Source organism: Musa acuminata, chromosome BXJ3-8 (genome assembly GCF_036884655.1).
Source record: "Musa acuminata AAA Group cultivar baxijiao chromosome BXJ3-8, Cavendish_Baxijiao_AAA, whole genome shotgun sequence".
Classification (NCBI taxonomy): Eukaryota; Viridiplantae; Streptophyta; class Magnoliopsida; order Zingiberales; family Musaceae; genus Musa; species Musa acuminata.
The window spans coordinates 42410626-42433882 of record NC_088356.1 but is presented as its reverse complement, the minus strand read 5'-3'; the positions used below and the strand labels follow the sequence as shown (position 1 = coordinate 42433882).

Below are 23257 nucleotides of genomic sequence, written 5' to 3'. Positions count from 1 at the left end.
AACAAGTTGAAGCTCTTCCCACATGCAGTCAGTGATCTGTTTCACTCGATCCTTCATTTGTTGTCTTTCTGCTCGGTTCAAACAAACACATCTCTTCTCTTCTTCTGGTTGGGTTCAGGATCTCCTTTTCTGATCATGGCCACAAACTCATCATAGTTGATTCTTCCATCCTGAATGGTAAGTGAATGGCGAGAGGACCACATTAGCTCATCATAACGTCAAACAACTACTGCAATCTATGGTTGATTTCTTACATTATCAGCATCTGCTTCAGAAATGATGTCCTTAATTTCCTCCCCATCGCACATTCCCTTCTCTTTGAGAGCTTGCTCGAGTTCCTCCTTGGTGATGTACCTAAAGCAAAGAAAAATTACAAGGGTTGGCATATTGGATCGGCAATTCTGTGGATGTGGAATTCATACTGCATCGATTTTTGTTGAGCTTACCCGCTGTTATCCTTGTCAAAGAACTGGAATGCTGTGTAGAGATGCTCTTCTCGGTCCATTCGATTCATGTGCACTGTTGCAGTGATGAATTCTTCGTAATCTATAGTCCCATTTCCATCTGCATCAGCCTGCATCGAGGAGGATCAAGGAATGTAGCATTTTGTCATTTGCATTTCCTAAAAGGAATTGAAATGCCTCAGCAAAGAACATACAGCTTCCATCAATTGTTTGACTTCATGTTCGGAGAGCTTTGTTCCTTGCTTGGCGAGGCCTTGCTCGAGTTCTTCCAGAGTTATGGTGCCACTATTGTCAGAGTCCATGTTCTTGAACATCTCCTTCAACCCCTTGATCTCTTCCTCCGACAGGCAGCCTGCTATCACCTGTAGAATCAGAAGACAGGATGTAAAATCGAGCAAATTATGAATATTTATTCTATTACCTGCAGAATATAAACAAAAGGAAATGAGTTCCAATGTCAGTTTCATCAGATCTTGTTAGTCCAATTGACAATGTTAACAAATGATGGTGTCAATTTGAGAGCATCAGATGCAAAAACTGATCACCTATATAGGAATGTCTTTGAATCCCAATTTCCTACAATCTCTGTGCCAGAACTCTCAAGTAAGCTTACCTTCAGAGCAGCTTTCTTGAATTGGTTCATTGCTTGGAACTGTTTGAGCCTGTTGAGTACAGTGTTATCAAGAGGTGTGTCAGGTGCTTCTCCATCTTCTTTAATCCAAGGATGGTCTGCAGGAGAGAACAAAGTGAGAGATTGTACTGGTTATAGTATCATGCATCATCAAAGGCATACAATTTTTTGATTAGTATCCTTTGGAGAAACTTCCCTTGAATCCTCTTTAATATTTATAAATGAAGATAAAATAGGGGATGATTAATGCCATTCACATGACAATTGTTATTTGGAAGTAGAAGCAATAAAATGTGATTCAAATACGTCTACTTCGCTACATCGATGATAAAGAAACTTAAACAACCTGAAACTGAACATGAACAATTTCAAGTATTCATGCAATATATCATGAAAAAAGTGCAAACATAACAAAGAAATAAATTTATGCGTGATTCCGAGGTGAAACACCGAAAGATGTAGCTAATTCCATAATCCAATAAAAGAATGAAAAAGGATTGTGATTACTCAGAACATCGAATGCTGTCAATCTCTGATTTGGGTCTGAATTTAGCATGTTCTTCACAAGATCCTTTGCACCAGATGAAATATTAGGCCATGGATCGCTCACAAAATCGATCTCTCCTTGTAGAATGGCATTGAAGATGCCACGTTCCGATTCTGCCAGAATTGACATTACAAATTTAAGTTTCATGTCTGTTCTTTTTTCAATGTTTTTTCATGTAAGGTATAACAAGCAGAACAAGTAAATTATGAGTAAAAATTAGAAAGAAATTTACCAGCCCAAAAAGGAGGAACTCCACAGAGAAGAATGTAAAGCATCACACCGATGCTCCAGATATCAGCTTCTGGTCCGTATTTTCGCTTCAAGACTTCAGGTGCTATGTAGTATGCACTGCCGACTATATCTCTGAATACTTCACCTGTTGAGACTTGAGAACATCATCTTCCATTCAAGATTCAGTCATACAATTTTTCCATAGTCCAAAAATATCAGAAACAAAACCTATCTTTTAACTTAAAATCGTAGCACAAGCAGTTATTCAGTGTAATACGTCGTAATTAAGTCAGAGAAAACACTTTTTGAAGGGGAAGTATTGGAACAGTGAATCTTAAGAATGAAGAACATCTTTGGTTTAAGTGTTTCATCATCAAACTAACAGTCACTGACTATTTACTCATGCATTAATTTGCTACCGAATGAAAAGGAAAAATACAACCAGCTACGTTTTGTTCGATCAGACTTATATGACATGTATAGCACAACCGCAATGAATCTTCATCTGTGAAGCCTACTTCAAACTATCAATAGAAGAAACAATTAAAAAAAAAGAACAGAACTTGCTAAGGTCTTTTACCTTTGAAGTTTATGACAAGAGGAAGCCATAATATGACTGAATTCCATAGAGAATCCTTGACTAACCTGTAGCTAAGGAAATGTTGTATAATTAGCAATGAGATCAAGTTTTTGTGGTTGTGAAACTTCAGGTACAAATTCTAGGAATTTATAGGTGAAAATGGCAAATTTTCGATAGGCAAATTATCCAAGAACAGGGTATCGATTGCGCGACTCAGAGAAGGGTTATTCGAGTTTTTGTAAGAGGATATACAAGAGGATTATAAGTGAATGAGAATAATTCAAGGGTTCATTGATTCTATCTTTAGAATTGGATTTTCTTCGTGCATTAGATGGGAGTTGTCCGAATGATGTTAAATTTAACCTTTTGGTATGTTTTTATTTGTTAATCTCTATGGTTTCTTTTTTGGATTTCAGGTTTTTTCTCTCCCTCTCCAACATTCAGCAACACGAAGAAACATAAGAACCAATAAATAAATATATATACTGAATGCAAAATAATAAGAACAGCAGGAAACATAAGACGAAAGAGATGAGTGAGTAGGATTGAATCAGACCTTGCTTGAAGAAGACAGAGAGGCCGAAGTCTGTAGCCTTAAGGGGGGAGTCCTCCTCCTTGTTCAGCAACAGGAAGTTCTCCGGCTTGAGGTCCCTGTGCATCACCCCCATCGAATGGCAGGTGTGGACGATCTGCACGATGGTCCTCAACAGGGACGCGGCGGCGAACTCCGTGAAGTGCCCCTGGGCGACGATCCTGTCGAACAGCTCCCCGCCGGCGCACAACTCCATGACGAGGTGCACCGAGTGCTTGTCCTCGTACGCCCCCTTCAGCTCCACGACGTTGGCCTGTCCGGCCAGGTGGTACATGATCTCCACCTCCCTCCTCACGTCCTCCACGTCCTCCTTGGAGGTGAGCTTCCGCTTGGCGATAGTCTTGCACGCGAACTGCTCGGCGGTGGTTTTGTGGGTGCAGAGGTGCGTCACGCCGAACTGGCCTCGTCCGAGCTCTTTGCCGATGGTGTAGGTGGCGTGGACGTCCTGCATGGGGCGGCCGAGCACGAGGCCGATGGGGGTGGGCGGAGGGGAGGATGAGGAGGCCGGCTGATCCTGGGCGGCGACGTCGGGGGTAGCGGAGTTCGGAGATGGCGCCGCGGCGGTGTTCGGAGGTGGGCTTGGGCTCTTGGGCTTGTCCGTGTCATTGTTACCATGGGAGAAGCAATTGCCCATGGTGGAGGCGGAAGGAATGCTTGGATGCAACCAAGAGGGAGGCAGAGAGAGAGAGAGAGAGAGATGGTGGATATGGCGGGTGAAGGGAAAGTGAAGAGAGGGGGGTGGGAAGACGAGAGGGTATTAATAGGAGTGGTGAGGAGAAATTGGCGGGAGTCAACTGAAATTTGACTATTCAGGGAAACAATAATCCTATAAAAGAATAATTATGGAACATTTATTAGTCAAATTATGGATGCCACTGGTGAAGTTAGCTCTTCAACAGATTCGAGTACTATATTATTAGTCAAATTATGGAACAAATTCTCTCTTCATAGACCATCTTTGTCTTCATTTTAGATAAGGATTCTTTCATTCTTTTTATAGTATTAAATTAAACTAATTTATTTTTTAAAATGAAATTATATATATATATATATATATATATATATATATAAACAAAGAATAATTTATTTATATTTTATTTGATTTAGGGGAATTGGAAAAGAGAGATAAATCCAAAACAAAAAAAAGTTGATGTTTTTGAAACCTGATTTGATTTTGTATATAATTTAAGAAAAGTTGCAATCTTGCAATCTCATTACCATAGTCTAATGAGAAGTTAATGAAGAAACAATTTTTCAGGGAGAATTTATTTGGCGAAGTTTTATTAAATCATTTAATCATTATCAAGAAATGAAGCCTAACTGGTTCCTGTTAATGATATGTTTCAACAGAACAACCTGAGGAGATATACTTTGAGACGAAATTTAATAATTAGAACTCACTAATATTTAGAACAATTGAAGAGACTAATTCTCTAAGTCAAATCCTGGTCACTCTGGTCGTGAAAGATGATCCGAAGACTCGACCTCCATCATGTATTATATATATATTGTATCGATACATACTATTTCAAGCTGTCATCTGGAAGTTACCACTCTTCGTGCACTATATGAATGGGCATTATTATTTGCCATTCCTGCAATTTGTGATGGGTTGATCTTATCAGTTTTCATCAGTGGAGGCAGCCGCAGCAGCAGCAGCAGCAGCAGTCTTTGCTCCTTCAAGCATGCACTTCGGTGGCCAACAAAACGTAACTTCTTTTGTTGCTCGGTTGGGTTAGAAATGGTTTGAACGTCAGAAGGAGCCCAATTAGTGTAACCACATTGAGTAGAAAGAAAACCGCATGATCACCTGCATTTTAAAACAACAATCAATATAAAATCATAAGCTCACTAGATGATGGAAATAATATCTAGTTTGCATGCATTCATCAGTCAACTAGATTATCTGGTTCTTTTTAATGAAAATAATATCGTGTGAATGGCAGAGGCTTTTGCAATGATACAAGGCTTCATAGAGAAGCAAATTATACCTGGTAAGAAGGAAGCCTGTTGACGCTTTTGTGCCCATGAAAATCTGCAAACACACATAAAATTACAATAATAAATCATCCATAAATCTTGGTCGATGAGGTTTCCTTAATGTCATCATTTTAAGGTTCATATAAAGTTCAACATGAACTGTTGACAAGATTCACGGTGAAGATTTAGTCGAGTATTACCAACCAAGCATCTGAAGCCTAAGATGATGACAATTTCACCTGTTTAATTGAGTTGTATGTTGGTAACAAAGTATCAAAGGTTAATCTCCATATATTCAGAAGCAAGGTATATGGTACAGCTCAGTTTTTTCCGGTTCAATAAAGGAAAGGTACTGATCATTATAATTATCTAATTATTTTTTGGCTAGTACTGAATAGTACAGGTCTGTATACTGCTTGGTGCATTAATAACATACCGGTCCGATAAACAAAATCGGTACTGAACATGATAAGACCTTGATTGAAAGTCCATCTGACTAACAGTAACCTACTTGCGCTTTAGATCAAATAACTCTATATCACCCGACGGGAAAAATATTATAAAATGAGCATCCTGGAAATTTCTAAAGACCAAAACTTGCTTCCATCAGATTTACCATAAATCAAGTTAAGAGTTGATGACTAAACAGTGGCAGCATCATGCTACAAGACTCTACTGACATACAACCTTTTGGTGAACAAATTAATGCACAACAACAACAATATTATCCTCATAATACTGTACTGCCAAGTAAAAGAGAAATTCATCAGATTTTCCTCATAACATTGTTTGTTTAATAAATTGAAACATGAACTGGTGTCGGGCTTGAAGCAGCTTGACTATTGATATGGCTTGTGAATTGAATACCATAAAATTAACAAACCATAGAAAGAATGAAGCAGAAAAAAACACTAAAGAAGCTGCGGATAAATAAGTGGTCTATACATATTTGCTTACTAACACTTACACTATCAGGTACTAAGTAACGTGTTCTGTGAAAAAGTTGATAATAACTACTTACAGAGCCCCTCCACCTGCTGGAGCGACAGCTTTAAAAAGAGACATTGCAGTAATAGAAATACCATTTGCAGCACCTCTTTGATGCCGAGGCTGTGATAGGGAAGTTGCGAAAATGTAGTTCAAAAAAACATCTTCAGTGGCTAATATAAGTGAGTGAATCTTAATAACAAGAGTAGAGAATTACCACAGCATTATTCTGTAGGATGTTGAACCCATTAATGATGGTTATCTGATTGAAATACGATTAACTTGAATTAGAAGAACAATATAATACACAGAAGAGAAGTATTGGATAAAAGTATTAACTAATGTAGGTATTAAAGTTAAAATGTCGTACAGATTCATTCATGTGCATCATTATTATTATTATAATTTTTCCAATTCCATCCTCTCACAAAGGCATACTGTTGAATGCAAGGAATCAAGTGCCCAACTCGAGTAATCATATTGACTGGTGTTAGCATTATGCAGCAAACTGGTTATACTAAATATACATAAATAAGGGAGGCCCAGTGATGACACTATCCCCAATATGGGGTCTGTTTCTCACTAGTAAACCATGACTTCTCACACTGGTGCACCAATGTATTGATATTTGGTACAGACTGATACTTAATTCATTGGTTACAGTTCCTTTGACATTGTTTAAGAGTCGAAGATCATGTATGGCTGAAAAAAAAATAATTACTTAGGATGAATCTAAAAGCATGTAAAAGCGGAACAATTAACTCCAAGGTTATTATACATGCCCCCGTATTTGCAGCGTACACAGAAGAAAAATCAGTGTTATTTTTTTGTCAGTGTGGACCAAAATTTTGGATCTAAATAAATTAGGTCCATTGAACATTTCTGTATTGTTGTGTGGCACAAACTATAGACTCACGTGAAAACCTGAATAAACAAGGCCATGATGGAGAAGACAAAACTTTAACCTGAATTTTACCAGAAACCAGCATTAAGGTCGAAGGCATAAACAAAATAATTTCCATAAACCTGATAAATCTAGATAAGTCATCTTTTTAGTTGTTAAAATTTGTCCTGTATTCTGATTAGATCATAATTCAATAAAGCTGGCATGAGTATGTCAAGTTGATATGTAAAAGCCAATTGCATCACTGTTTAGTAAACGATGATGGATGAATATTTAAAATTGTTTTAGCATACAAATGTTCCAATGTGATGACAATGTATTAATTTTTGTATGTAATGCTATTAGGAAGAGAAAGAGACAAATACTCACAGAAAAAGTATTCTTCAGGAAGGATGCACAGTTCACAATTAACTGAAGTTCTAATCCAGATAGCTTAGACATAAATGGATAACCGGCAAGCAATGGTATAGAAAATATCTGCACATAGAACACCTCTCATCAATAAACACTCAAAATATATTGACATGAAATGTCCACAATGGAAGGCATTGATTGCATACTGCTGCAACACGAGATGAAGTGATGGGTCCTAAATACTTCTCGAAGGGTGGATAAAGAAATATTTGATAAACCAGGAGACCAGTACCTAGTAATGAACAAGTCAGTAGGTACATTCTTAGTAAATCCCTAAGCTTAATTTCCTGAATCATTCACTATAAAGGATTTTCTTGACAAAAGCACAAATTAACTTAAGTAGATCAATAAGCTAAATTACTGCTTGAACTTTACATAAGCCAAGGAGATGAATAAAATTATGAACTATTTAAGTCAACAATTAGAATTTTTATTCAGCTGTATTCGCTAGCATCATATTTAAAGATCCCGTGCATTGAGACAGATGTATTTTGCAGTTTTCTAGAATAATGTAATTAAGCATCTTTGTGGCAAACTAGATTTGATAATAATAAGGGATAAATACTATTACAGTGTTCAAAAGATTTCATCTAGTAAGTGGAGAAAGCACTGAAATGTTAAATCTGGACTATTCTTTTTTATTTTAAGCATCAATACATGCCCCATTTCGGAGAGTTCAAAATAAGCAGATAAGTACTTTTAAGTCAGATGAAAATACAAATGCACCTCAGTTTAATACGCAATCTGCATACTTAACTTCAGAGTACATCTACACCACTTAATGATTTTCATCCTTACTGAATGTCATGTATTACTTCTCCCAGAGCTTAAGAATAACCTTTTTACCTGTAATCGCAAGTACTTCTCCAACAACCTGAGATGAAAAGCTCAAGCCACCATAAGATTGATTGCTCACAGCCCATAAGGAGAATATCTGAAATGTTGTAAGATGGAAACTTCTCACCAGGACATACAAAGAATGAATAAAAGGAACAAGACAATGGGAAGAAAATGTCTAAGTGGCAATTGAAAAAGATTTCTAATGTCTTCCATGCCCCATTTAGATATATATCAAAGGTACTTTGAGGATACATAGTGTATGCTTCCCAGGAAATCTTTGTATATATATATATATATATATATATATATATATATATATATATATATATATATATATATATATATATATATATATATATATATATTTTATACACTACTATAACAACAACAAACCATAATGTCTCAATTATTTGAAACCGACTACATGAATCTTGACACTTTTGAGTTATATAAAAAAAATCATTAGTTAAATTAAAGTTATTTAAATTTTTATTTATAGTTTCTACTAAAGACAAATTAGGTCTCCCCACCTCTCCTCGTACAACTAATATTAGTTGTCTTACTCTTACCTCTTCTGATTATAACATTTATGATTTGCCTTTAAGTTGTTACCAAAAATTTTATTTTGAATACTATATCAGTAATCTGCTAATTCAAATTTTCTATGAAAATTATAAAAAAATATTATTGTATTCATGATTTATGATGACGAATTTAAATATTACAGATAAACATCCAGAGTTTGTCATCTACCACAATTATTTAGATTTGATATATTGGCTAAACAATATCATGTTTTATTGGTATGAAATATGTAAGTCCATGCATGTATAATATCCTTCTAGAACATATACTGAAGATGTGTTTAGATGAGATAATACCTCAGAGTATGCCATATCTTGAAGGGAGAAAACACAATAAACAATGATTGCTGACATTAAAGGCCAATTCTTTATCAAGCTTTTAGAAGCCTCAGTTTCTTCACTACTTTCTCTTGTTTCACATCTAATTAGTGAACCCTCCAGATCTTCAATTTCCCATTTGTCATGAATGTGCAAAGTCTCCTACGTATGGGTAAAACTTAGACAACAAATCATGTGAAGAACCAGGATAAATTCATCATGTATGACATGAAAGTAACTTGTTGCAACATTAGCTAGTTAAGAAGGCAAGTTAAAGAAATAAGAACTGCCTAGACATAACAGAACAGAAGCAACAAAAAGATGAATTTCATGGAATTCTAAACTCAAAAAAGATAAATTACAGCAGGTGACAATAAACTGGTATTTCGTATGACCATAGAGTGGTTTGTCAAACTTAAAAAAAATCAAATTTATTTGTAATTTAAAGTATTCAAATTGATGACCCAATATGTTGCATTATAATTTTCAGGGCAGGCCAAGTTGACCCTATTGTCCTAGTTAAGATATCATCACTTATTTTCTCCACTAATTTTGTGCTTGCCATAACATAATCACATAAAATGAAATATTAAGCATCTACCATTCGTTCAAATGTAGGTGCTTATAAGCTTTGTATCATATTTCATGATTAAGATCATTAAACAAGTCAAAATGCAAGAAAGAACTATTGCAGTTTGTTTCTGCAAAGATCACCAAGGATATAGAAATATCTTAAGTTATCCACAGATGCATTTACAGTTTCCCTAAAATCCCAGTGCCATATCTATGTTAATATAATCATTGGAAAGACATAGTCTGCTGAGAAGCGAAGAAAATCTAGAAAATGCCTGGAAATTTCCGATAACTGTAAAATCAGGAAGTCATATGATTGAAAAAGCAAGTGCAGGCTTATAGATATAATGTAAGTATAGCTTTAACTTGTTTGGTTGTCAAATTTTGCTAAGGTGAGTAAATATGAGGCATGATGCTTTATTTGTGATAGTTCACAAAAGTGCTGCAAGTCCAAACACCATCCTGTTTGCCAAAAGAATTAAACTAAGAGGCACATAGTGCTATTACTTACAGGAAGCCAGAGACATGCAACAGTGGCAGCGATTGCCACAAGAGATATGCAAAGGCATGGTAAAAAGTAAGGAAACCTGCAGTTGATTGCAAACCTTGTTTATTTAGCTTTGAGTGACAAGTATACAAATATAATTGTCTGCTATGTTTCTATTTTCACCTGCCAAATAATGACTCCTTTGAAAAGATATTTGGGTATTTCTCTGCAGGCTGAAATAATATGCATCCATAGAAACATGTGAATGAGTTAAATAGGTAACACAATATATGGAAGAAAAACAGAAGCTCAAAAACTATGATATAAGCAACTGCAAGAAAGAGCAGATAATAAAGAGTGATCACAAGCACAAAAATGCTAGGTGTTTCTACATTGAACTTCAAGAAAATAACCCAACTGCAATTATTTGACTGTATTAATAACACTCAAAATCTGGCAATTTGGTAATAATTTAAATGAAAGATAACAGGAAAGCATCATTAATTTAAGAAAACCAGTACCATAACAAAATGGAAATTTGTTTAGACTTCAAATTGCAGAAGCCTAAGTATCAACTTTATATAAAAACTTGACTACTCAGGAAACCACTATCTTTTTCTCTTATTTAATGATAGTTCTTAACTGTGAAAGACGTCCAGTTATTATAACCTTTTACGAGTATAATTTTTTTTCTTTCCAAGAAACACTGCATCTTATTTTCCACCACTTGTTCAAAATGGGTGTCTTCATGCAGCTGGATGAGTTTGCAGCAATGAAGCCCCTAGCTTAGCAGAATGTTAAAACTATTTTTCTTCAATTATGGGAGATATTACACTGCTTTACCATATGAAATCCAAAATTTTAAGAATTCTTCTAGATTATGTTTAGATTCATACAAAAAGATGCTACATGGGTCCTTAGTACAGCAATAGTCCCGTAACAACAATTGCTGGTTGAATTGAACTTCATACTCACTTAATCATTAAAGAGAACTTTCATGTATCTAATGGTGTATTTATATAGCTGTTTGATAAGTCAGATTAAGAAAATCAGTACCTGAGCAAGGAAACCTCCAATAGCTGGACCAACAACTAATCCTATGCCTCGTGAAGTACTAACCTATAACCAATTAGTATGCAATTAAGACTGGAAATGACCAACAATAGTAATTGGAAAGATAGTTTAAAACAGACAAAAAGTCATATATAAGGTTCTTACAAGGGATAATCCTAGAGCTTGATATTCTTTTCGGCAAACTTCTGAAGCATAAGCCTGTATTAAATTTCACATAAAGCTTCAGTTAGAAACTTAAGCTAAAATCTCCGAGAAGAATGAGCAACTTGAACCCAATTTAGTATATACCTTTATTGGACCAAGCAAACCACAAAAACATCCCATAAATGATCTAGAAATAATTGCCATCGAATAACTCGTGCTAAGCCCAAAAAGTGTGTTGAATATTATTCTGAAAAATTAACTCAGTTGAGAGGGAAAAGTAGCACATCGATTAGAAAACTAACGAAACTTCAATAAGGTTACAATAATTAATTTTAGTTAGTAAGGCATCATATAGTTCTTACACTGAAATAATACTAATGAGTATAACTGGTTTCCTTCCATATCGATCTGCCACAACTCCCCAAAATACTGAAGTCAGAGCTCTTCCAATCATAAAGGAAGATCCTTCAAAATAAACAAAAATTGAGAACCAAAGTCTCCACAAATATTCAATTATGCCATTCTACTATAAAGAAAGATAATTTCTTGTATCACTTAGAGAGAGAGAGAGAGAGAGAGAGAGAGATGGAATACATCAAAAACTTACCTACAAAACCAGCATAAAACCCAATATCCTCTTCTCTTTTGGCAATATGTAAGTCCCTTATCTGAGAAAAAGAACATGACAGAGAGGGTAAATTAAATAGCTATCATGACAATTTCTCAGGCTTCTAGGGATAACAAATAATGCTAGAAAACATACAGTAGGCATCTCTTATCCAGTTCTAAAGAGTGTCACAGAATCAGGGTATACCACTCAATGATAAGAAGACATTAAAGATAAAACATTCAGGATTAGTCTATCACTGTGAGTGTAGAGTATCACATCAGCATTAGCAGAGGCATCGCTTGAGAATCCCACTACCCACCACCACTAGTTTAGCACCCATAACAATTCTCATATGCCACCACCATCAAGAGGATGCAAAGCCCAAAATAGGAGTCACAGCACAATAGATGGAAGTAGAGAAAAAAATGAGAGCAATAATAAAATCCACAAATTGTGTGCAATTTCTACACAGTAAAATTTTCACAGAAGCAAAAGAAAATTAAAGAGTCTCTAAAATTATACTGTTAGGCAACCAATCAATCCACCCTAAAAGTAACAGGAAAGCCAAAAGTGGGAATGCCATATTTATATATTTGAAACAATATCCAATTAACTATTTTAGACTGGTCGAAATCCAGATAGACCTTATTTTATATTGTTTTTGAACTTTCTATTCATATATAGTCAAATTTATTAAATTTAAGTGGTTTAAATTTAAGGTTGCTCCTTGATACATTGGCAAGGTTGTTCCTTTACAATTTGAAAGACTGAGTCACAAAAACAATCATTTTAAAATATTTAAATGTAAGACTGCGTATATTGACTCTCCTCAAACCACATTGACAAGAGCATCATGAACTAAGTATGCTTTTATTACTAAATTTAAGTAGTTTTAATCTATAAAATAATAAATAAAAAGACAAAATAGTTGTATTTAAAGAGTATATGTATAAATAAACAAGTTCTAACTATTGGGCATGATAAACTTGATGTAAATCCACTATGATGATCGTGGTGATCGTGGTGAGTCCACGAAGGCTGGATTGAGATCCTTGATGTAAATTCATTGTAAATCAATATATTATGTCCATAAGAACTATATATAAAGCTACTCATATGGCATCTAATATTGATAAATAATATGTCATTGATATAATGATAATTTGGTACTAATCATTAACTCATCAATGTGAAGTTGTGAACCACTCATGTGGTTGAGGTACATTAGGTAACGGGTCTCTTGAAGTTTGCCAGTAGAGCTTATCATCCAGTCCAAATCCAATATCGACAAAAAACTGAACAATAAGCTCGATTCAACAGGGTTCTGAGGTAATAACTCTTGAATCAACCAAGAACCATCTAGTTAGGAGTAGTTGGTGTATCAATTCATGCTCGAACCAATAAATATCACCCTATACATACTAATGTGAGAGGAATTTAAAATCATGAGTGTATGTTAATTGATTATCAATTATATTGTAATATTTTATATTTTATTAATTAAAATTAAAATTCAAAATTCAAGTTGATATATTATATTGCCAAAATATATTGTTGAATGAACAAAAACTGGTGGCTCTATAAAGTTTAAACACTCTTTTAATTAATTGGGGACTTTATTTCATCTTGGAGAAATTTGTTTTCTATATGTTTGTGAAGGTGAATCACAAGTATTTCACCTACCGAATCCTCTAGGACAAACTCACCATTATTTACAAAAAAAAGAGTCGAAGCCCTTTTTCAAGCTAGAATTCCAGTTTCAAGCAAATTCTTAGACAATAACTTGCTCCCAATTGTAACTGCATTTATCCAAGTAGTACTAATGTTTGAACAAGTATGGATGAGTGTATCTTTGTTAGACGTATTGGAGATAACAATACATATCATTCTTTAACCCTATTATTAAATCAACATAAACTTTATGGATCACCAAACAACTTGTATATGCATTCATGCTAACTTACAGATCTTGACAATATGAACATTAATGATGTTGATGAAATTGATATTAGTGATACTATCAACATTGACAGTGATCACAAGTTGGGGTGCTTCAGTGATAGAAAAGCAAATTCCATCAGAAGTCACATAAAAAAGAAGTTTTAAAGCATATTTTTTTCAAAGTAAAATCTGAACAGATTGTGTAAGTGCAGCAGATTGACATTTCATGAGACAGAAATCATGGTTATTGAAACCAAGTTTTGTTGCACGTACCATGAAGTATAAGAAAGGAAACAACGACGATATTGGTAAGGCTGAAAAAAGCAATATCAAGGTATGAGACACAGTGACACAAAATTAACAAATAAATCAGTATGAAAGAAATTTTGAAACAAAATATATTTATGTATACGCTTTATTAGCAGATAGTCTATAATATATTAGCACAAAATGAAGCAAAATAAAGTGGAAAAAAAAAACATGGCATAAATTCTTGGATATCTGTGCATCAAAACATCATCACTTTTGCACTTTTAATTCGGAACATCTTTTTGACTTGACATGTAGTTAAGGGGAAAACAAGAGAAACAATTCTAACAGAAACTTATATCATTATCAATAGATTGCATTCTTCGGGGGTGCTCCTTCGTGGTGCTATCTAAATGCACATTTATGTGCAATGCATATGTCATTGAGGTAGATCTTGATTACTGAATCATTGTACAATAAACTGTCTTTGAGGAGAGCAATGTCCGTATGCTATCAACATGTTCAAAGTATGATAAGAATGTCCAGCATCTCTTATGTAAAGCTGATGACAAGAATATTATGACTTGAATTGAAAAGTATACTACCAGATTGAGTCGAATTAGTTGGGTAAATTTATGCCTTTGACATGGATCACCCATTACCATCCATCACTGTCCAATTCCCTTAGATGTGAAGCTGAAGTCATATGGGAATCCTGAAATTCTTACCATAACTGGAAACAAAAGAAGAATAGACTGAACATTTTCATGCAGTTGATGCACGTCTGAACATTTCTAGAAATCCAATTGCAGATTTGTGATTTAATTTGATCATGATGATGTAAAATATTTTATTGGATGTTTCCAAATTGCAGCACTGTACTAGCACCTATTATAATAATCTCAACTTTGCAAGTTTAGCATCACGACTCTCTCATCAACTTCTTGTCACAAATGATTACTCCTATATGCAAAGCCCAAGCAACATAAAAGAAATGTTCTCTTCTCCACAGGGAACAGAAAAACAATTGGTCTATAATGCAGTCTATTTACTTCTGAACTTTATAACTTTTTTTAACACTCTCATGAGACTCATGACACATTTCTCCACTAGTGTAATAATCCTTGTTTTCTCATAAATCTGTCAAATAATTAAACCGCACAACTAACGTGACTTGTGCATCAAAAATATGTAAAAGATTCATCCTATATGATCTTTTGCTTCTCCTATTAACATATTATAATCATCGCCACTTATCAATTTTTTGCCTCTACATATAGAGTCTATGATAAATCCTATATGAGACTTGGTTCATCTTTTGCCTCTACATATAGCGTCTATGATAAATCCTATATGAGAGGAAGGACCATCCCAAAGTACGGTTCTCGTGAAATCAAAGCGATAATTTTGGATCAGTCAGCAGGCACATCGCCTAGTGGAAGATCATTGCAAGGTAGCTGATAGAGAATACAACGGGTTGGGAGTTGATGCACCTCAGTGCAGCTTCTCAAGCTTGAAAGCAATCCATAACTTGTAAAATCAAGCCACAGAATACCACCTGATTCGTACCACAAAATCTCACGTAAAGTTGATTGCCTTTTAATTCCCTCAAAAACGTCACTCGATCAAGGTGAAAGAAACCCTAATTCCTTCCTGGCACAGCCAAAATCACGCAGTGCAAAGCCTATCTGGAACCATTTCCTTGTATCTCGAACAACAACAATGAATACAAATTGCTAACGAAGAATCACCGAACAACATGTAAACAGCAAGCACTAAATCATCAAACGAATCGTTCGAGATTGTTGACTCACCAGAGCAGAGCGTGACGATCCAAATGAAGAAGAACTCCCCGTAGGGAACTCCACGATGGACCTCGTTCTTCCGGTCCTGCTTGCATCCGGGGCAGTTCTCATGGTACACCTTCATCGGCAGCCCCGCGTTACCCTTCATGACCACCACCACCACCACTCCAAGAAACAAGCCCTAGTTTCGGCCAGCGATCAACCAAGTGCACAAGAGGCTGCGATCGGGTTCGGGGCTTCAGATAACAACCTTGAAACAAGAAAGATTCCGCTTCCGTTGCTATCCAAAACTACTGCTCTCTCCCGTCCTCCGCGATCTCATCGTCAGCATCGGAATGGAAGGGAAGGGAAGGGAAAGGTGGATTGCAGGCTATGGATGGATCGAGAGGCGGTTTTGCTATTCTGCGCTTTTGAAGGTGCGTATGTGTGAGAGAGAGAGAGATGAGAGAGGAAATCCGTGCAGTATGGAGTATGGACTCTATATATATATCTATAGATCAACGCTTGAAATATCATATTTGCCCCTTTCAAATTCTAATCAGATTTTACATATAAGTCCCTTCACATATTGTAAATCTCGTTAACGTCCACCAAATAAACTTATATATATGTTAATTACTATGGTTATATTTCAAATATGTTAAATATTAGTGAGTTTTTTTGAGCTTTTACAAGGAATTTAGATTTAGATAAATAAGCAAATAAAAATCGTTTATTTGGGGATAAATGTTTGCCAAATATATGGGCTCAGAAACACGTGTCGATGGGCGGATGGTGGGAAAGGGACGCCGGCGAGATGTTGACACGGGCTCACTGACTCGGTCCATCTTTGTGATTAGGAATTAGAACAAGACTTCGATCGAGATTGGATTCGTCGTCTCATGTGCTCGCTTGGGTTCTGCAGCTGATGCGTGGCTGTGGTTGTGGTTGTCAACCTATGTTTGCAGGAAGCGGAGAAATATGTTGTGGTTGTCAACCTATGTTTTCAGGGAACGGCAATGAAGTTACAAATCATAAAAATAATCAGCGAAAACAATGCATCGTCCATCATCTTGCAACACAAGCCATTTGCAAACAGCGTTGCGACCTCAGCATGAAGAGCTGCATCTAATCATACACATCACTCCGATCAATTTATTCATTGTGTGCTTTGTCCTCACATGACAGAGTTTGATGTTCTCATCGCAGTCAATCTCCATTCTTGATGGGTTTGACCACCTTAGGAACCTAACAGATGTCAATGGAAAGAAAGTAAACGCAAATCATCCTGTGTGATTGTTACAACTTGTACATCTCTATGATGCTACCTGAGTAAAACTGCTCAAAGTAGTCTTAATCCATACATTTGTAGCATTAGATTACAAATCATGATGCTTGTATGACCTACCTAATAACGATACAGATACATGGAACTACTTGCATGCACAGAATATGCTTATTCGACAAAAGCCACTAGTAGGTAAAGAACAGGTGGAAGTTGTTCAATATGTCGGAACAGATGGATCAGCTTTGATGGCATAGGCATGAATTCCTCCAGATATGTTGAAAACTCTTTTGAATCCCTGCAAGATGCGAAAACACAGGAGAGAATATTACAGCAACATCAGTAGGCAATATATATTGTGTGCATAATGCATGTATTGATGTGAATGAAAAAAGATAAACACTTCAAGTTGCACATTATCATGTTGTGTAAACATAAAAAAGACAAGCAACTCATCATCAAAAGAAGTATCCACAATTGGAAAGCAATAGCTTGTGGATGAAGTGATATACTTGTGTCTGTAACCATTTTGCTATCTGTAGAGACCGCACACCATGGTGACACTGCAGTTCAGGATAACAAGCTCGAGTGAGATCAAACAGTATCATAATACAAACAACATCAACAACAAGATGTAATGTCCCAGTTATTTAGGGAACTTCAAAATATGGTACTAAATTTCAGGAATTCGTTTATTACCAAAACATAAGTGTCCTTTTCAGGATCAAACTCATCAGTTATCAGTGATCCCCATGTTCCAAACTGATGAAGTGGAAGAACCTTAAAGCCAGGCAGAGAAGCTTGAGCTCTGTCATGCAGAATTAACAGATGATAAAAACGTCTGAGGTTGTCAATGAGCTTATAAAGGCAAAGCACCCAAAATTATATTAGATTACCAATGTATAAAAATTATAAATCCTAAGAAGCAACTATTAAGACCAAGAACAACAAAAGGCAAGCCAGATATAAGAAACAATCTGATGCACTACATCATCAAAGGCCTACAAGAAGTTGCATCTCGGGTCCGTCGTATTGCAACTTTTTTTCAAAAAGAAACTACTACAAAGACATTGAAAAGCATATAAATGAACAGCTCGAAGTAAGGTTTGACCAATGTTTGCTCCCTTTGGCAATTCATGATCAAAGGACAACTTGAGAAGGACTATGAACAAAACCATATTAGAAAATTACAGCACTCACATTTTCACCGTATACTGTGAAATATTGGATTCGATGCTTGAACCAGTAGAAGTTTATAATAAAAGGTCACCTTCCAGTGATTAATGCAGATCCTTACATGATTGTTCAATTCCAATCCACCTAATATCAAAGAGCTTCTTCTGCAAAGCTCTGGTGTATACATCTTCAAACAAAACTAATTAAAACCAACTTTCAATTTCTTCACATGCTTTACATGTTACTAAGATTCAAGCAAGAGGTTAGCTAAGATGTGTATTAACATGACATAGTCCAAGTTAGCCTGCTATAAGGATATTCACCGATGGTTGAACATGTTTTTGCAGGCCTATCCCTTTCAGGCTTCATTCTTCAAGATTTTTAAAATGCTTGTATGTGTATTAACATGACATAGTCCAAGTTAGCATGCTATGGATATTCACTGATGGTTGAACATGTTTTTTCAAGCCTCTGCCTTTCACGCTTCATTCTTCAAGATCAAAATGCTCGAATGAGCTTTGACATGAGCCGACTGATCCCTTTGATTCATCTAATGTCAGATAAGTTCACGGTATTAATCATACAGACACATGCCAAAATGTTGTATTCAGACACTCATGAGTCCTGGGTTGACCAGAGGGATCCTGGTAAAAGTAGTCATTCAGCAACTTTTTCACTTGGACCATTGAATAAGTAGTTTTTTATCACTGACGTGTCTGTAAAAGAGAAGTTCTGAATATCTACCCTAAACAATTTGGCAGAAGATATGAAAAAAAGAGCATCTGTCAAGTGACCTGGATCTCTATTAAGTCCAAGAGACCATTCTGAGTAACAGTATGTTAAAAATGAAAGTCCATTTGTCAGGCATATCTTAACCTCTGTTTACCAAAAAGCAAAAGTTCAGTCGATGTTCCAGAAACTTAAAAGACAGCTCAGGCTGCTAAGAAATAAATAAAAGAACCATACTTACACTTCCTCAGGTTCTCTTACATCTATCAACTGAACTTCCTCAATAAAACTTGGATCTTGCATTTTCAGATGAAGTTCTTCAGGCTCAACATCTTGAAGAACTGATTCTTCCCTGCGGTTGCAGGATTTTCCAGAATAATCATTCTGACAGCTATGTGAACATGAACAAGTACCCAAAAAAACCACACAAGACATCGACAGTTTGTACCTCTCAGAAAGCACTTGCAGGAGGTGCCATCCGTATTTAGTCTTACAGCGTGTGATTTTGTTTAAAGGAGCACTAAATGCAGCTTCCTCAAATTCTGGAACCTGATCGGATTTCTCGAATATAATTAAATATTACAAGATACTTGGTTTCATGTGATAATATCTTAATAAAATTTCGGTGGTGAGGAGAAAAGTAACATCTGCCAAAGAAATTGTTAAAAAAAATTATAAATTCACAATATTAGAAACAGAATTACCTCATGCAACTAAAATGATCGACAACTCAATGTTTTATGCATCTTTAGATACAGAAAGTTAAAAAGTCTTTTCTGCTAGATTTTGATCATTTCAGCACTGGTACATAAGCCAAATTATTTGTAAGATGGGAAAAATCTGGTTGGGGGCACTGAATAAATTTGACACCTACCACAAGAATAATATGAGAGGACAAATCATTCCATTAGAGAAAAGAAACAATGTACCAGGACCAGTTTTTCATATTATAATGAGTTATCTTGAGGAAGCATTCCATAGATATCGGAGAGCAGTCTCAGCAAAAAAAAATGTAAACAAGAAACTAAAAATAATTTGGAACACTTTGTAGTTGAATTACCAAGGAGCCTGTTCCATGAATTTCGAAAGTCCCACTAACAGTTACAAATTGAACCCAAAATTCAGCAAAAGTTCCTTTTGTTCATCACCTGGCTCTTAGTAATAAATGGTAGATCCTTTTAAGCATCAAAAGTGGTGGACTCTGGTAGAACAAGTAGTTTATTAATAATTATTAATTCTAAAGTATTTGCTGGTGATACTGAGACATCAGATTTCTTGTCAAACACAAGTGGAGATTTTCTGTGGGAAATCTTTTAGATGAAATAAGCCTCAACTCCATTATATAAACTCGAGCAGGTCTACAGAGCTTTTCTCTAAATGCTAATTTCTCAATTATTTTTCTGAAATCTGAACCTTTCAGCAACAATAGGAAGAGTCAAGACTATCCTTTCTGTTAATACCAAACCATTATTTAGGTACTCTTTCTAATAATTTTTGAATTATAACTGTAAGAAGCTTTAATCTTTTGGTGCATAAATGAATCAACTTCTTGAATTTTACAAAGGTGACATTTTTTACTTGTTAGAAGTGCAACAATAAATTAAAAACTCGATACTCGTGAATCCAGCAGAAGAATGATAGGCCACATGCACATCAGTATGGTTGGTTTCTCTCTATAAGGCATCTGACTAACTAGCCATATTCACTATCATTTGAACTAATTAATGCCATCCTAACTTTGTAGAAAGTAACATAAGAAATTACCGTTTGTCCTCTTCGAATCCACCCAAGCATTCCACCATTTTCCTTTGATGGACATACAGAGTATTCCACAGCTAAATCGCTTAAATCCACTCCTGAAGATGAATCAGTGTATAACCATACCTTTATCAAGATACAATTCAGCCTACAATTGAAAATAAAAAAAAAACTAGAAATTCGCTTAGAGAAATCGTAAAATGAGAGAATTGGTGGAAAACAAAATACTTGAGGGTCAAAACAGGTTATAACCAAAATGTTATTATGGGCTATGAAATGAATGCATTATCATGTTGACTTCATGGAGAACCCAGACATGAAAATGACTGAAACTTCAGGAATTTCAAAACAAAATTTTCTTTTTCTCAATGTATCTTCACACAGGTTAAATTTTGTGAAAATTTAGAGTCGACCGCATTGAAGAGTAATAAAAGGAATTAGTTATGTTAAATGGATCCACTACCACATATCTCATCTATGGCTAGAGAAAATATTTCAGGGTTATAACTTTGAGTAATGTTATTGCAGATTTAGAGGAAGAATTGATTATGAACAAGCAATTGTGACAGCTACATGCAAATGATCCAAATATTTTCAGTATCAAGAACATCAAAAGTGAAGCATCAAATCAGATGATCAAATAGTTATGTTATAGTAGATATTATGTGTTCTTCTAGAGTTAGCTCAAAGGAAGAAATTCGTATATGGCAGTTTTGGGTTTTTGTGATGCAATATGCACATAGACACTTATACACTTCAGGGCGCTGAGCACGCCTTGACACTTCATTTCAGCCAACCATAATACCATCACTGTTGAATATGAGACATCAGATACTTCTGCACACAAATTTTGCCTTTAATGTGAAGTTTGCCGACAGTAAATGTAACTATTAAGTTTTCCTCAATGCACATGTAATATGAATATAGCTAGATATAAGTGGAATCTCATGTCTCAATTTTGAACGTTTCCATCTCAGATTCACAACACTTGGACAGTTGAGACCAGAGACCAACATCACGTCTCTGAGTCACTACTAGCTATAGCCGAGAGGATATTTCAAACATCGGAAACATTTGAGTGAAATCATACTATCAACAACACATGTCTCTAGAGTCAAGACCATTGAGTTCTTGAAAATGAAATGGCCCTCCCTCTTCTTGTCCCCCACCATTTGTAACTCAGTTAAATTAGCATTTTAGTTTGCTCTTTTTTGTCTATCAGCCATAACTTCCCATCTAATACAGGTCCTTAGTTTTCATTGAGTTGTTTACATTTGAATAATCAGTATTACCTAATTGTTTATCTCACTTATCACCTATGCAATCATAAATAAAAACAGCTTGCAGGGAGTACTGTTCAAGGCTACAACATTTCACCTCAACCAAACAAATATCATACGCAAAAAAGAAAAAGGACTTCTGTTTCCTGTAACCTTGAATTTCCTCCCTAATCTAACCATAAGAACATCGTTCAGAAAACAGCCACTTGCAGCACTTATCATTACCCCACCAAGCATGAAATTTCACAGCAACAGCATCGTAAAATATAAGTTTATAAATAATTACAACGCAAAAAATAAACAAAATTCAAAATGGAAGCTGACCTCCTGAAATACGCTGCTGGAGCTCCAGCAGAAGCTTAAGGTTGTCTTCACCGACAAGAAGATGCTGTACCAGAAGCTCCTTATTCTCCCTTCCACTGCTTCCAGCACAGTAACAAACTGCAAACAAACATTACAAAATCAACCAGTAAAAGTTAGGTAAGCCATGGTGACACTCCCAAATACAACTAGTGACTAGTACAAAACCCAAAAGCACAGAGCTTTATTGCATTGAATTTCGACAGACCAATCCAAAAACCTAGCTTTCGAATCAAACCTTTGGTCCGCAACCTTGGGGTGCCCACCACGGGCGGCGCGGCCCACGTCAAGAAGGAAGAAGAGGTCGGAGGAGAGACAGGCGAGTGGCGCAATCTTGGGGAGAAAGACAATTGGGGCTGAGAAGAGGAGGATCTGAAGGGGGAAGGAGGTCTCGAAGCAGAGACGATGAGGGAGGAGATGGCTGGGAGTCTGATCCGCTGCAGGAAAAAGGACGAGGAAGCGGAGGGAAGTCGGGACATTGCGATATCATCTATCTGCTTCTGCCGCCAGATCTCTATAGATTTCTGGTAGCAACCTCGGTGGAAACGACGTCAGGGGAACCGCATTTATTGGAGGTAAGTAGGCAAATATTGGGCCTTTAATGGGCCTAATTTATGACCCAAATATAACCCCTAAATGATTGAAAAGATTATGATTATTATTTTTTTCTTGCAAACTAAAAAATATATTTTCTTAAGATATTGGTATCAAATCAAAATCAAAATATTTTCTTAA

The 23257-nt window shown here is 35.8% G+C and overlaps 3 protein-coding genes across 3 annotated transcripts; all 3 read right to left on the bottom strand.

Moving 5' to 3' along the window:
* Positions 1 to 77: 77 nt before the first annotated feature.
* On the bottom strand, positions 78 to 3679 carry LOC135644216 (calcium-dependent protein kinase 2-like). The gene is made up of 8 exons (XM_065161683.1): positions 3010 to 3679; positions 1875 to 2018; positions 1603 to 1755; positions 1078 to 1193; positions 659 to 826; positions 447 to 574; positions 255 to 354; positions 78 to 170 (listed from the first exon to the last, which is right to left on the bottom strand). The coding sequence occupies exons 1-8, from the start codon at positions 3677 to 3679 to the stop codon at positions 78 to 80; spliced, it is 1572 nt and encodes a 523-aa protein (XP_065017755.1).
* An 817-nt stretch (positions 3680 to 4496) lies between these two features.
* On the bottom strand, positions 4497 to 16378 carry LOC135645009 (probable peptide/nitrate transporter At3g43790). Its single transcript, XM_065163030.1, has 17 exons — positions 15965 to 16378; positions 14175 to 14215; positions 11958 to 12018; positions 11713 to 11815; positions 11495 to 11597; positions 11351 to 11404; positions 11189 to 11251; positions 10316 to 10365; positions 10157 to 10232; positions 9052 to 9234; positions 8177 to 8264; positions 7477 to 7562; positions 7286 to 7393; positions 6230 to 6274; positions 6047 to 6135; positions 5037 to 5080; positions 4497 to 4855 (listed from the first exon to the last, which is right to left on the bottom strand). Exons 1-17 carry the CDS (start codon positions 16101 to 16103, stop codon positions 4725 to 4727), a joined length of 1464 nt encoding a protein of 487 aa, XP_065019102.1. The 5' UTR covers positions 16104 to 16378; the 3' UTR covers positions 4497 to 4724.
* An 829-nt stretch (positions 16379 to 17207) lies between these two features.
* LOC135645010 (rhodanese-like/PpiC domain-containing protein 12, chloroplastic) lies at positions 17208 to 23086 on the bottom strand. The gene is made up of 8 exons (XM_065163036.1): positions 22761 to 23086; positions 22487 to 22603; positions 20889 to 20980; positions 19573 to 19673; positions 19366 to 19476; positions 17919 to 18027; positions 17732 to 17782; positions 17208 to 17517 (listed from the first exon to the last, which is right to left on the bottom strand). The coding sequence occupies exons 1-8, from the start codon at positions 22999 to 23001 to the stop codon at positions 17437 to 17439; spliced, it is 903 nt and encodes a 300-aa protein (XP_065019108.1). The 5' UTR covers positions 23002 to 23086; the 3' UTR covers positions 17208 to 17436.
* Positions 23087 to 23257: the final 171 nt, after the last annotated feature.

Excerpts from the sequence above, each read along its gene's own strand:
- LOC135644216 (XM_065161683.1), bottom strand. The coding sequence starts at position 3,679 with ATGGGCAATTGCTTCTCCCATGGTAACAATGACACGGACAAGCCCAAG. Across the intron at positions 827-1,077 it reads TCAAGAAAGCTGCTCTGAAG|GTGATAGCAGGCTGCCTGTC; the intron begins GTAAGCTTACTT and ends CTGATTCTACAG. Across the intron at positions 355-446 it reads TTTGACAAGGATAACAGCGG|GTACATCACCAAGGAGGAAC; the intron begins GTAAGCTCAACA and ends TCTTTGCTTTAG.
- LOC135645010 (XM_065163036.1), bottom strand. The coding sequence starts at position 23,001 with ATGTCCCGACTTCCCTCCGCTTCCTCGTCCTTTTTCCTGCAGCGGATC. Across the intron at positions 19,674-20,888 it reads GGATTCGAAGAGGACAAACG|GTTCCAGAATTTGAGGAAGC; the intron begins GTAATTTCTTAT and ends AAATCCGATCAG. Across the intron at positions 17,783-17,918 it reads AAAAGGACACTTATGTTTTG|TGTCACCATGGTGTGCGGTC; the intron begins GTAATAAACGAA and ends CCTGAACTGCAG.
- LOC135645009 (XM_065163030.1), bottom strand. The coding sequence starts at position 16,103 with ATGAAGGGTAACGCGGGGCTGCCGATGAAGGTGTACCATGAGAACTGC. Across the intron at positions 10,233-10,315 it reads AAGGAGTCATTATTTGGCAG|GTTTCCTTACTTTTTACCAT; the intron begins GTGAAAATAGAA and ends AATCAACTGCAG. Across the intron at positions 5,081-6,046 it reads CCAGCAGGTGGAGGGGCTCT|ATTTTCATGGGCACAAAAGC; the intron begins GTAAGTAGTTAT and ends GTGTGTTTGCAG.